Below are 15,028 nucleotides of genomic sequence, written 5' to 3' on the forward strand. Positions count from 1 at the left end.
TGCAATACGGAAGAATAAAACATATTAATGGAGCGCGTAACTCACATTTACACAAATGTTTTTTCAATCGTCCTTTACCATAAATGGTTGAGCCCTGCTTGTATCTTACATCCGTCCTTGGTGGATTTTTTTTTTTCTTATCCTCTCAGGAAGAATGCATTGTGTATTGAATGACAACATAATTTAGATAACTTTTAATAGCTCAGGGAACTTATTGTAGAGACAACATGCATATAGCCATGCTTGCCAGCAGGGGGCTGACATGTGACAAGCTTAAATTTTTTCAGTTGTTTTTTCTAATTAAACAATAGTAAGTAACTGTATAACAATATGTGTGTGTGTGTGTGTGTGTGTGTATATATATATATATATATGTTTTTCAGTTGTTTTTTCTAAACAATAGTAAATAACAGTATAACAATAATACAAATATATACACTTGATTTTTTTGTATGCATACTCGAAAAAAAGAAAAAAAATCTATTCAGTTCAGCTTATGACCATCACATGATCATTAGGTGAGCCGCGATTGGTCATTCCCAGAGCACATGTGACATTTTCAGTCAAAAGCAAGTAAGAAAAATGTGTTTTTAAGAGTAAGAATTCTACATGAAAAACATGAAAAAGTTATTGACACATATTAACTTTTTACTCTTGAGAAATTCCCCAATCCTAATATAGAGGTAAAAGAAATGGAAAAGTTTGTTCCTGTAAAAAATAGCACTGATTTATTCAATAAAACATTTGCAGCCATACCCCTTCAGCTTGTAATCACATTTCAGACAAGCAACTCTTTTATTAGGTTTCACTAAAACATTCCACAAATACTACACCAGCTATATATTTCATAATGATCAATTTTTCCAGATACAGTATATTCCAAGTCCTACGGAATGAACCAACTTGGCCACTTTGGAAAATCTTCGATTTACATCTGGCTTTGACACGCTCAAGAATCCTATAAATAAATAAATGACTTGTTTCAAGATCTGTATTGGTCCATCTGATGATCAGATTGTTTTCTTGTACACTGTGTGTAAAAAAAACCTGTTATTTTATTTCTGTACAAATAATAATTTGTATTTTTGCTTATTTAGAAAAGCTCTACAAGATATAAACCAACGTAGTTATTTTTGTTAAGCTAGCTTTGCGGGCCGTGTAAAATGTCATCTCTAGTTCACGTTCACAGTTTGTAAGCCGATTTATTAATTGTTATTTTTAGCTAACAATGCGGGCCGCCGATAATTGAATTCCGGGCCGCAAATGACCCCCGGGCCACAGTTTGGACACCGCCACCTTTTATATGTTCCTGAGATCCAGCCTATTGATTTGTAGTCAAAGTTTGGACACCCCTGTGTAATCCCTACCCCTTGAGATCCAGTCTATTCATTGATGTCCACCATCGTGGACATTGGTTTTTGGTCTACATCTTTCGACTCATTGAACATACCCTATGATGTCCCGGTGTGCTCGGTAGAGGACATCCAGCCTTTGCGGCGATGTCTCATGCGATTCACTTTGCTGTCTTCTTAAGACAAAATGGACACAACTGTGGACACGAATGAGTAGACCGGGTCTCGGGGGGATATTCTGATCTTCATACTGCAAAATTCTTCTGAGCCAACTCCGGAGTAATAATGTCAAAAATGCGACAAATGTAGTCTGGATGTTTTCCTAATATACATGTATTTACAACGCCAAACGGAAGCAACTTTTTACAAGTTTTCTTGGAGCCATCGGACGTAGTTGTCCATCATGCGATGGGCGATGAGGAAGTCCATGGGCCACATGGTGAACATCATGGCTCCGTGAAAGCCCGACTCGTAGTGTTGGTGCGTCACGTCCACGCCGGCGGCGCGCAGACGCGTGACGTACATGATCCCGTCGTCTCGGAGGACGTCGTACTCGCACGTCACGATGTAGGCTTTGGGTAGGGGGCGCAAATCCGCGTCCGGAACCAGCAGAGGGGACGCCCTGGGGTCGGCCAAAGATCGAGACGGGCCGAGGGATTGCCCCGCCTTCCCCTGCGCCACGGCGGGGGCGCCGTAATTGTAATTCCCGCGATAGGTCTCGGGCAGAAACGCGCTCCAGTTGACGAACTTCAACAGGTGGGACGACTCGGGGTTGTTGTGGGCGTTGGCCATCATGGCTCGGAAAAACGTCTTATCGCTGGTGAAGTATTCGCTCCAGAATCGTACCATCAGGGTGCGTGGTAAAATGGGCATGTCTTGATTTTGTTGATAAGAAGGCGTTTTGAGGTCCAGCGCCTGGAGCACCGGGTAGATGAGGGCTTGGGCTTTCAAATGGATCTTTTGTGTCGGGTCCTTCAGTAACTGCAAAAAAAAAAACACAATAAAAAATACGGCTATCTTCTTCAATTGTTTATTCGCACATATAAGCAGAGATTAACTCTCGGTTTTGTCCAATCGTCCGATCTTTACATTAAAGACGTTTCACATCACGGGGAAAGCGTTGAGAGAAAGTACCGGGGAGCTGAAATTTCACTTGTATGGCGACGACATATCAACTTGGCACAGCCAATCAGTTATCACCCTAGCAGTCTCCTATGTTTTGGCTAAAATACGACTAAAGATGTGGAGGAAAGTGAACCAAAATTGGTCAAATATACGTATGTGCGGTATTTTTATCCAGTTCTTTGATCTTTACATCAAAGGAATTTCATATCGGAGGGAGAGCATTGAAAAAAGTCTGTAAGGAGGTGAAATTTCACCCAGAAGGTGAAAACATAGCAACATGTCCACTTAGTTATCACCACCACCTTGGCTAAAATAATATAAATGATGCGGAAGAAAGTTACCCTTGTGCGGTACTTTGTCCAATCCTGTGAAATTTACGCCAAGGGAAGTTTACATCAGAGCGAAAGTATTGAAAAAAGACACTAAGGAGTTGAAATTTCACCCGGATGATGACAACGTGCCAAAGTTCAATATGGAACAACCGCATGGATGAAAATGACCCAAAATGGTCAAATACCGCACAAGGGTATTTTGTTCAATCCATTGATTGATTTGTTCAATCAATTTCACTTCAGAGGGAAAGCGATGAAAGAAGACACTAGGGAGCTGAAATTTCACCCAGATAATAACAACAACCCAAAGATAAACATGACGTGGCCACTTAGTTATCACGCCACCATGATTGTGGACGGAAATGACCCAAAAATGGTGAAAATACTGCACAACGGTGACCCCTGAGCCAAAACCAACATTTGGCGTACCTGTTGGGACACGGCGGCTGCCAGGTTCCCCCCCGCACTGTCCCCGGACACTGCAATCCGCCCCGGGTCCACAGAATACTGGGCCAGCACCCCCTCCTGGAGAAAATGCTTAACAACACGATAAACATCCTCGTACGGAACCGGGAAGTGGTGAGGAGGGGCAAGGCGGTACCTGTAAGAACAAAAATGTATACAAGCACACAGAATGTTCATGAAGGGAACTTAGCCAAGTCGTCTGTTTTTTTATTAGATTGATTTTGTCCCCGTTTTGGGGGCCCACGCAGCTTATATAACTCCTCCACTAGGGACCCCACAAACTCAAATGAAAGCTGATCCAAAGATTCTAACCCGTTCCCACACTACTTAAAGTGTACGTTTTAATTTGGTGACATGATGCTAACTTTTATTTTGGTACATTAACAAGCGTGACATCCTTTAACTCATTCAGTGCCATTGACGGCTATAGACGTGAAAGTCTCATTTTCGCCTCGCTCGTTTTTTCATTTTCATTTTTCTCGCGATTATCTACGAAATTCAAATAGCTGCAGATTTGAAAATTTCTCAAAAATAAAACAACAAAATGACAATTTTGACCTCTGGGTTTTGGCAGAGGGAATCTCTATGTCAGGGGTCGATAACCCAGCTCTTTAGCGCCGCCCTAGTGACTCACTGAAGCCTTTTTAAAAATTATACACCTGGAAAAAATAAGCAAAAATCTTTAAAAAAAAACATACTTTTTTTTTAAACATTTTTTAATTTATTTTTAAATGTAAAAGTCTTCATACTATACATGTTTTTGAAGACTACTGTTACTGTTACTTACATACACACATTTACTTAAATCTTCAATTATTCAACCCGATACATTAACCCGGAAGTCGAATGAAAGTCAAATCTGTAGATAATCATGCACGATAAAAATGAGAGTCCCATCCTATTGGCCGCCATCCAAATTTTGTATAACCTTGAGGCCGGGTCAAGATACTAATCGTCAAAAATGCTGCAAATGTCACAGGGCAAATAGAAAAGCGCTGAGCCTCACTTTGCTGCATCCCCACTTCCATCAAACTTGCGACGAACAAGAGACGACAACAACATGATTTGCGACAAAGCATGAGCTCAGCGCTTCAAAACTTTGGAATGAAAATGTAAAACAACACTTTCAAAGTGAAAAGTGTTTTTATTTTTTCCAGATTAGGTCGTTCTAGCCCTACCCACCCCCCCAAAAAAAAACGTCGTTTTTGATTATGTGACTTCACTGAACAAAACCAGCACTGTATTGTATTCAAACGAAGGCCCTGCCGATTTATCAGCCGGCTGATTAAATCGCATGATTACGCACGTTATGAAATTATCAAAATTTTTGCAGCACTGGAGTTTTTGCAGATTTAAAAGTATCGGTTTACGGTACTTACTCTACCGACAGAATAACTGCATTCAGCTCAGTGGCCACTTTTCTGGCGAGTAGATCGTAAGGACTCATGCCTGTAAAGTCAGAACACACACACACACACACACACACACACTTCAGAATGCAACTTAAAAAACTCATCCATATCAGCAGTAATGATAGATGCTTTTCTTATAGTTTTTATTGTATGAAATGCTAGAAACAGAAATTGCAAAAGTAGGAATGACAACATATGACATTTATTGGATAGAGGAGCTAGCAGGTACTGCTTGTAAACGAATGCTAATATCCGAGATTTTGAATGCATTTTTTTTTGGACTGATATCAGACCAACCAATAGCAGATATCTATATTGGAGCATACATGTTCCAATTAATTTGTTCTTAATTTGAGAAGAAAAAAATGTAAGGGCTAATGTAAAGGGACTTGAATTTAAAAATCCTCAAAAGTCTGCCAAAGGATGAGATTTTAGAAAGTCATCGATTGATTGAAATGGAAAAAAAAAATAAAATAGTGCAATACTTGGTTACAAACACCAGGGGCGCTGTTGAACGTCTCAAAAAATTGCCTTTAGGCAGCTTTATTTTGGTCCACACCCCAAGGGCATCCAAACAGGAGTTTCAGGATTTTTTTGAAATATTCAAAACACATTAAAATGACTCATTTCCTGCTTGTAGGCATAACGTAGCTCAAATAACATGTATTCAAACGTTCATTCCTTCGAGGCAGCTAAAATATTTCAGATTAGGACAAACAGATTGCAAGACAGCGTGACACGTGTCAAACTCAACGGTGTGTCTTTGGGGTTATGGATTAGCAAGGCCCGGCACCCCTTTGTGGTACCTATCGTTCCAACAGACGGCATGTTATTCCCTCAGGTATTGAAACAGTTTGTTTGCCATCTTTTTTTTTTTTTACCCCTTATGCAATATTTTGACCATTTTGGGTCATTCCCTTCCACATCATTTTTGCAGTATCTATTCAAAGAATTGTACATTCCTGGTAGCGTGATAAATAAGTGGTCATGCACTGTTGAACGTTGACACGTTGTCACCATCTGGGTGAAATTTCAGCTCCCTAGTGTCTTCTTCCAATGCTCTCTCTATGATGTAAAGCTCAAAGGATTGGATCAAATAGTTCTGAGTGCGTTCATCTACTTACGAGAACTTCCCAGACACCATCCTCCGCCGTGCAGGTAAACGAGAGCCCTCCTGAGCTCCGTGTCGCCGCTTGACTGCTGGGGTTGGTAAAGCACCACCTCCACCCCGTCGAAATTTTCTACAGTCACGTTGACGTGTTCGTCGGAAACGGGCACGATTTTTTCCATCAGCGTGATGGCGTACATCACTCCCATGTAGTCCTTCAATCCTATTAATTCACTGAAGTCCGCCTGCAGGGGAAAATGAAGCAGTTAATTATAAATTCAATTAGTTGCGGAATTACCAGAGATAGTGTTTGCACTGGAATGTTTTTTTTCTAAATTATTGCAACCAAACAGTAATATAAATCAAAAACATGGCAAGAAAAAGTTAAGGCATGTGCGAATGTTGTCTCAACAACCAGATTTTCGCAGCTTTTACAAGTTTGCTTTTATATGGTGATTCTCAAGTATTTTTGTGCAGAGAAAATATTTTGCCCCCTGCCACACACACACACACACACACACACACACACACACACACACACACATGCTTGACTACAATGATCTAATTTTTTTTAACTATGCCTAAAAACATATCCTACAAATGTCAACTTTATTTTTTATAGGGGTTTATACAGGTTGCAGGTTAGTCTGAAACCGAAAAAAACCTTTTAAATTCCAACTGAATTGTTTGACGCTGAATAAAAATGTTAAAACAATAGATAATAAATGTGAATTGATCTGGAACATTAACAAAGGAACACCAATATCTTGAAAATATTAACCTGTGGAAAAAACGAAATCATTGAGCTGATAAATTTGGTAAATACCGTTCATCATTATTGTTACTTTGGGAAAATATTTTTTTAAAAGCAATTTAAAGTTTATGAATTTTGCTCACTTTGACTAAAGAGTGCCACCTGGTCCCGTGGATGTGCAATTGCAGTTCTCACCTCCAACGCAGTCTGTTTAGCGCCCCGATATTTGAGAAAAAAATGTGTTTTTAAATGTTTTACTGCTGAAAATGTCTCTTTAAACACATTCCCAACAAGCCACAAAAAAATGAAACTCCATTTTCTTTCCACTGGTTATTTCCAACTACATTTTCTTTTTCCCCCAAACAAGGCACGTGCATTTTCTATCCAACGCGTTTGGAAGAAAAGGCTCCTTGTGCACGGATGACGCGCAAGACTACAAGTTAAGAACTTTACAGAGGGCGAAAAGCGCATGTTCCCGCGGTCATATGTCTGAACCGGGAACATACAGTAAGTTCTTAAGAGTAGGCCTCAAATACAACCGCGATTGACGAGGTGGAAAGTTGAGGCTGTTACGTATGAGACCGATCAGGTGGTCTGCTACTATAACCCCACAACCGCACGACGACAAATTGTTAGCTCAGCACATTAGCGGGAAACCCTTTTGCAATGACCCTTTGTTAGAACACACATCATAAAGGCTCCTTGAAAAATGATCAGAACAATATCAGCAAATATACTACTGAAGCGTGTTTTCAAAAGAGTCATATTCATAACCTCGGTGGGGGATAGGAAACTGTATACCACATCCTTAATAAGATCTATTATTAGAAGGTGTGAGCAGGACTATACTACACATGGATTAGCATTTGACATAATCTGGTGCAGCCCCTATGTAGAACCACATCAGCGAAATACAATACAACGCCTTTTTGAAAAGTACTCGTGAACAATAGAACGAGTTTCAAATAAACCCAAATAAACGTCTGAATATGCACTTATAAGTAAGCTTTTCTTTGCCTACACAGCCAATAAGAATTTGAAAAAATCAATTAGAAATGTAAAATAGATTACAAATATGTGACACACACACACTGTAGACAGTATATGACATTTTATCCCAAAAGTCGAACAACTTGCGTGCTTACCAGATGACTGAGACTTCTGAAGAAAGTGTCGGTCAGCATGAGTTTCCATCTCTCGTCGATATTTTCCGGAATTGGCTCGTAAATATAATAAGCGCTCAAGGAGCAGAGAGCCACGAAAAAAATGATGCTTCCCAGCCTCATCGTGCAGCGCGCGTATGGAAAGATGACGCCACTAAAGATTGTTTACCCTCTCACTGGGAGACGCCAATAAAAAAAAAAAAAAAAAAAATGCCCCTCCTTCAGCTGCACGAGTCGTTTAGCGGCTTGCGGCGTTCGTGACGATTCTTCTGTTTGCGTGGTCAAGTGGAAGCTGAGCAGGGGGGCATGAAAAAAAAAATGAGGAGCGCGCTCACGAGGCAGAAACCGTCCCACCTTGGCCAGAGCCACGAATTCCTCAGGTGCCTCTGGATCAACTCTCGCAGGGGGGGGGGTGGACCATCCACGGAACTTGTGGTGCAACTCAGGCCAAAGTGATGTAATTAGCGTCCCACCAGATCCTGCAGATTGCACCGTGCTGCGCGGAAGAGAAAGAAACAAAAAAAAAAACACCTCACGTAATGGCCACGGAAATTTGAGTGACAAGCATGGACGAACGCTTTTGCGGTATTTTTTTTAAATACACCTTTTAAATTCACAATATAAATTATGACCTTTACGTCATGGGCGTTTCACAACAAAAGAAAATCATTAAAAGAGGACAACGGAGCGGAAATTTCACCTAGGTGGTGACAACATAAAATACAGTGAGAATTTGTATGGAAGAAAATGACTCAAAAATGGTCAGAATACTGCACAAGTGTTAAAAGGGGACACTTTTTTTAGCTGGCTGTTGGTGTAGATTAGAGGTGTAGATTAGTGCATTAGTTGCCCTTTAGGGATAGACTGCCCCCCCCCCCCCCCCCTCCCTAAAGCACTATTGCTTTATTCATTATTAGCATGATATCTCCACATAGCCTCATTGTAGCACACACAACACCTCTTACATCATAAATGCATGGGTATTATCAATCCTAATAATAACAGTGATATACTGTATATACACGTTTGCTTTGTAAATATACAAAGCAAACTTGTATATACTTACCCCCCTACTCTCCCCACCCTCTGTGCCGATTATAAAATAATTAAACGATTACAACTTCAAGATTATAACCTCAAGTGTTAAAAAAAATAAAAAGTTAACAGCATTGAGACAAATTACAGCAGTACGCATCAAATAGTGGGGCGCACGTTAATGCCAGGGAAAATTTGATGACAATTCACATGAAAAACAGCCTTTTCCCTGGGGTGAACCTCTTACAAAAAAGTTATGAATAGAACAAAAAATACTATTAAAATTAGTGTCATCTTTAAGAATATTATAATCCTAATAACAAAATATATTGGTGATTATAATAGCATATGAAACTTCAAGACCCGATGTTTTATTGCTGTTTTTTTCCATACCCCAGGTTGTACGAGGACAGTGACCTCAACACACACAAAATAAACAAAAAAACAAAATTTAGTTCGTAATATAGACGCCAGCACAGAAAAAAACAGAAAAAACAAATTGGGAGGAAACAATTGCAAATGGAAACCATAGAACAGTGAGACGGAGAGTGAGACAGGAGGGATTGGTCTTTCTTCTCACACAGTATCTGATTTACGTTTGGTGACCTTCGAAGCTGTCATATTAAATATTTACAAGATGACTTTACAAGGGGATGTAAATACTTTTCAGAAACAGAATTCTCAGTTGGCATATGTGTACTACTGACTGAAGTACGGACTTCATTCAAAACTTTTTCCCGCAGTCCTGTTTTCTTGTTTTTAAACCCTCCAAATTGTAAACACAGGGAACTTAATGCATATATATATATATATATATATATATATATATATATATATATATATATATAGTTACTATAGCATATAGTTACATTTAGATAACTTATAATAGCTCAGGGAACTTATTGTAGAGACAACATGCTTGCCTTTTGCTTGTTTTTCAGTAGTTTTTTCTTAATTAAACAACAGGAAATGACAGTAATTGGTTACAGAAAAACTAGGGGGAAAATGATTTTGCAATGCACCTAATTGCAAAATGAAAATCTTGTAGGTTGAATCTGTGAAATAATTAATTTCTAAGAATATTTAAAGGTGACAGCCTGTCAGTCTGTACTTACCTTAAAAGAAACAATGAAAGCCTCCTGATAATGGTCCCAAATTTAGCGTGCAATTACTGGATCTCGAAAGTAGGCGTGGCACCCAAACATTTAAACCTCGAATTCTTTCATTTGACGTCAGATGACACTGATGGAATAACGTCCGCCTCATAGTCCTGACGTCCCTGGTCGCTTTCGGTTCCCGCCTTCCTGCGTGGAGTTTGCATGAGCTCCCTGTGCCTGTGTAAGTTTTCCCTGGTACTCTAGTTTTATTCCGCAAAGCATGCATAAAACGTACCCCTTTAATTGCTCTAAAATCCTGAAAATTTAGGACTTAAAAATAGAAAAATATGTGTCTAATAAACGCCGTTTTTGCAGGTTTACATCTTTACCTAGTTTTGAAAACAGAGGCTGATAAAAACTATTCGAAAGATAGATCGGGAACAGAAAATGGTTGTTTTTGAAGACAATCTGCAAGTTTAGCTAGAAACTTGAAATCAAATCAGCATTTGGCGGGCCACATATAATGATGTGGCGGGCCGGTTCTGGCCCCCGGGCCTTGAGTTTGACACCTGTGTTCTAAATGGATTATTGAAAGAAACATCTTTGTGGACTTCTAGATGAAACGATTCCTTCAAGGTCCTTGCAACGTCGCTTCGGAATTCGAAATCCGCCAGTTAACTTGGCCAGGACCGTGCCAACGCAGATGTTAGGAGCAACTTCGGATCACTGCTGTGATAAGTGGCGGAATTGCAAAAGACTTGCGTGAATACAAAAGTATCCTTGAGAAGCTCCGGGACGCGGAGCACCATCTTTCTGCACTCGCTTCTGAGTCGACCACCTCGTCGGCTCCATAAATCTTTCATCAAACCCTTCGCTTTTGCTCGGGTTAAGGCGAAGCGTGTCAAGGAGCGTGGGTGCGGACGTCTTCATCCGCGCGGCGTCGTGCTGCGCCACGCCGAACGCCCCGCTGAGCGTGAGGGAAAGAGCGCCCTCGCTTGAATTAAAATGTGCGCTCAGCCCGTATCTTACTAGCGTTTTATGAGCGATTCTTCATGCCAACCCTCGCCGCCGTCATGCGTAACATCTCAAGTATTACGAAACCCGCCGGAGAACTCCCCGAGCAGCAAGTACGAGTCAAACTTTTGAATTTGCCGAACTCCTGCCGAGGCGGCGCTACGCAAGATGTCAAGATGGGGCTACTGCCTTCCCGGTTGAAGGATGCTCGGAAGATTTTTTTGGCGTGATATACATTCATGAAATGAATGAAAATACATTGAAATTGTTTGACGATGAATGACATTGACGGTCACATTGACGCCGAGTGTTCATTGGTTTCAAACTCGGGCAGTTTTAACCCTTTACTGGGCACGGCGGCTGCTTGCGGTCAATATTCTAAACAGGAAAAATGGCGTCCGGAACAGTCATTGCCTAAATTCTAACGTACCCCTAAATTTCTTTAAAGTCGTGAAAATTCTTGCCTGTTTGGGACTTAAGAATAGAAAAGACTATCGTCCGAAAGCGGCCGCTGTGCACAGTAAAGGGTTAAATGACTGTTTATAAATATTTTTTTCCCAGCAGTTTTTAGTCTCCCATTACTTTTTTTTTTTTTTTGCGAGGAACCAGAGATATGTTTATCACCCAAACATGTCCGAAATGTGTATAATCCAAATCCAATGTTTTGTTTTAACCATTTGGTTATTTTTTTCAGTTTTAGACTAAGCTGTAACTCGTATAAACACTGTAAAAATAATTAACAGTTGTAAGTTGTTTTATTGTGGTTTTTCTTTTGTTAATGTTAAAAAAGATACAGATTTAGGAATACTTAGTTTATTAGTTTTCTTTATAATCAGTGCGTCGAGTGGGGGTGGGGGGTGAAAATTTCGCTCTTTCCTGGGGGGGCTTGGCAAAATATAATTGAGAAGCACTGACCTAGATAGATTATTATTAATTAATAAAAAAAAAAATCTATATTTGTGTTCATTTCATTGTCTACGATTGCGATGAAGCCAGCAAAGCTAATGCTGTTTTTCGACTAAATAATTATCAGCAATCTTTTTTTTTTTTGGGGGGGGGGGGGGGGGGGGGGGATTGACCCAGTTTGCGTGAGGAGATGTGCAAATTGCAATTTTCATTTTCTAAACTTCAATGCAGCTGAAAAATAACAAATATACTTGTTGTCAAATTGAATATGTCGCCGAATAAAAAGGGCACTAATGTTTGTCTTAAATGATCTTTTTGTTTGTTTTGTTTCCGCAAACATTTGCAAAGGGAGGTCCTTTGAAAATTTGCTTTCTAAAAAGGCTTCCTGACTCCAGAACGGGCTGTGTTAAACAAAATAAGATGTCCATTAGCATTGCCGCGCCAAAAAAATATTGTGCATTAGTGCTCCCACCGAGACATGATTACAATTGAAGACTCATTAGGATTAACTCCAATTAGCATTCGCTACAGATATACAGGATGGAGTTGGTTGAAAATTACGCAACTGCTAAAGAGATGAAATGACTGCTTCATTACATAAAAAAAGTTCCCGTGAGATAAATTGGGTTAGGCTCGGCGTTCCGAAACAGTCTTTTCTGAAACAGTCTTGATTTTTAAGTCGTGAGGAAATTCTCAACATGTTTCTTTCAGAGAAAAGATCAGCAGACGTCTGCCTATTCCGCTCTTATCGCAAAGAAATTCCTTGCAGCAGGAACAATGTCTGACGTCGTTTCGGCGACCTTTCGACAACCTCTGGTGACCTTAAACGAACTTGAGAGAAAAAAGTAACTACCTTCTCCCACACTCGCCAGCAATCGCCTCACAGTAGGATAAGGTCTTAACACCCCAAGGATATTATGTCATTTTATTAATACACTTCCGAAGAAGCTTACCCAACACTGACAGAATTATTACATGACCAGTAACGTCACAGTGTTTTTTTTTTTTTTTCTTCAACAATGTGCTTGATTATCATGAGACTGTTATTAACAGCAGGGAGTTATCACTTTATCAGTAGAGTGCGCAACACTTGTGTGATAAGGAATGTTGGAATCTTTCACCCCATTCCACGTGAACTCTGTTATCAGCAGACATTGGTTCCACAAAGAGTAAATGTGTACATTTAGAGAAAGCTAATTACTCTTGTGTAGTAAAAATGTGTGTTGATAGTTGTGACTTTTCCTTGCTTTTACTCAATAAAATAGTCTTCATATTGAACACAGCTGGAGTGAAAGATTTATTATTATAATGTACTAAAACAACTTTAATTTTCAAATTAAGAGCAAATTAATTGGAAGATGAAGTAAACGTCTAAATTGTCTTATTGCTTTCTCTTGCAGCTTTTTGTCATTTTGTGGTTTTATAAGAATGCACGTCGCAGTTAGTGACACAATTTTACGGCAAATGAGCCACAAATCAAACAGGTGAAGTTACGTAAGCTGTCTTTAGAAGTTGCTGAGTAAAATAAACCAAGATATAATACTTAATTTCAAAAGTTTATTAAACCAGGGAATTGATGGCACATCACTTTTTTACAGGCATGTTTCCCCCTATTCAAAAATGCTTTACTGATACTTGGTAAAAAAAAAAAAAAAAAAAAATATATATATATATATATATATATATATATATATATATATCCCCTTGAAAAAAGGTTGAGAATCACTGCTCTATAATGTGATATTTGAAATAATGAAGCAAAACTTCATTCATTGCCACAACATTTCTATTTTTTTTGCTATGATTTCCTGTATCCCTTTGTGACCAGCAGATGATGCCATAACCTAACTCTGCAATGACTTGTGCGCTGCCTGTCCTTCCCTTAAACGTCATATCGTCTGATTAGGGATTCACATACTTGTTCTTAATATTAATTTTGAAAGTTTTACTTTTCATGTTTATTTTGATGTACATTGTACAAGATGGGAAGGGGAAAACATCATGAAACGTAAATGTCCTTCCTGTCTACTCCAGTATACATTTTTTAGCAGTACAATGCTCATTCGAAACCTTTAAGTTTGTCCACTTGACTTCGCTGACCTCTACAGGTAGCTTTACAGTATTGCAACTCTAACAAAAGAGCTCTCTGTTTTTAAGGATCCCGAAAACACACCAATGATATTTAGTAACAATGTTACTGACGCATTTTTTTTTCTAAAAACACAGGGCAAAATGATGGGTTAAATCATAAGGAAATAAATTAGGTCAGGGCCACAAGTGATGAAGGGCCACAATTGATGAACAAAGAACATGACTTTTACCTAGGGTAATTATTTTTGGACAGATGAGTCTAAAATTAAATTATGTAATGTTTTTTTTTTCTTTTGGGCACTTTGATGCACTTGTTTTTTTTTTTTTTCGTTTTAGACTAAGCTGTAAGCCATATAACTGCTGGGGGGGCGGCTGAAAAAGTTTTCTTTCCTCTGGGGTTTTGGCAAAACATAATTGAGAAACGCCGATCTAATATTTGCGTGTGAAAAATAAGATTTTCTTTCTTTTTAATGACAGATCCACAGAATGACAATTTTAAAGATAAAAGGTTATGGTATGAAATACCTTGTAACAAATTAAGACTTGTGCATGTTTTTATACAACTTCTGTACATGGTTATACAACATAAAGGTAGAAAAAAATGACAAATATTATCCCTTAGGAGAGTTAATTTTGGCTAGTATTTGAAGGGCTATAATAATTGACCGGCCGATTAATCGGTCGGGTCCTAGTCTGTGATACCATGGCTACTTCCTGGTCTTGCCCAATAAATGATCCCACATGTGTACGATATGGAGCTTTTATATAGGTGTTGATGACAGTTACTGATGACAAACTGACAGGATTATAACACCATTACATAACACCGGTGGGACCTTTATATCCTGTAAAGATTCTGATGAACTGCACAGGTTTCATTGGTACTGTCGCCCCCCCCCTGGTGACCACTCGGCCCAAATTTATTGCGGCGGATATGAAGGTAGCAAAAAACAGATTCACGCTGGTGGTGTAGGATCCCTAAGGCCATCGGAAACATACTGGATGTTGTCCATATGTTCAAAGTGAAGGAAGCCCCTGGGTGTACAGTAAACCACGCAATGACACTTAGCTATTGCCACGCAGCACGGCAGGAAGTTCTGAGCACAGCAGCAGAGAGCTCAGTAAAAGCAGAACAGAAAAACATGCAAAAAAGCCTCCAATAATCTCATATTTC

General features: G+C 39.4%; 1 protein-coding gene across 2 annotated transcripts in view; it reads right to left on the reverse strand.

The window, feature by feature from the left end:
• Window positions 1-701: 701 nt before the first annotated feature.
• The window catches only part of aadac (arylacetamide deacetylase), a 17,075-nt gene continuing 2,748 nt past the window's right edge, over window positions 702-15,028 (reverse strand). The window contains exons 1-6 of one of the 2 annotated variants that reach the window (XM_088427179.1): window positions 9,862-10,849; window positions 7,694-8,207; window positions 5,811-6,039; window positions 4,654-4,723; window positions 3,239-3,410; window positions 702-2,333 (exon numbers count right to left, since the gene is read on the reverse strand). In XM_088427179.1, coding sequence (XP_088283305.1) covers window positions 1,716-2,333; window positions 3,239-3,410; window positions 4,654-4,723; window positions 5,811-6,039; window positions 7,694-7,834 — 1,230 coding nt within the window. In that variant the 5' untranslated portion in view covers window positions 7,835-8,207; window positions 9,862-10,849 and the 3' untranslated portion in view covers window positions 702-1,715. Of the gene's footprint in view, window positions 2,334-3,238; window positions 3,411-4,653; window positions 4,724-5,810; window positions 6,040-7,693; window positions 8,208-9,861; window positions 10,850-15,028 lie in introns of those variants that run through there. The other variant, XM_088427180.1, reaches the window with a different exon arrangement.

Source organism: Hippichthys cyanospilos, chromosome 11, assembly GCF_059441005.1.
Source record: "Hippichthys cyanospilos isolate Australia breed blue-spotted pipefish chromosome 11, RoL_Hcya_1.0, whole genome shotgun sequence".
NCBI lineage: Eukaryota > Metazoa > Chordata > Actinopteri > Syngnathiformes > Syngnathidae > Hippichthys > Hippichthys cyanospilos.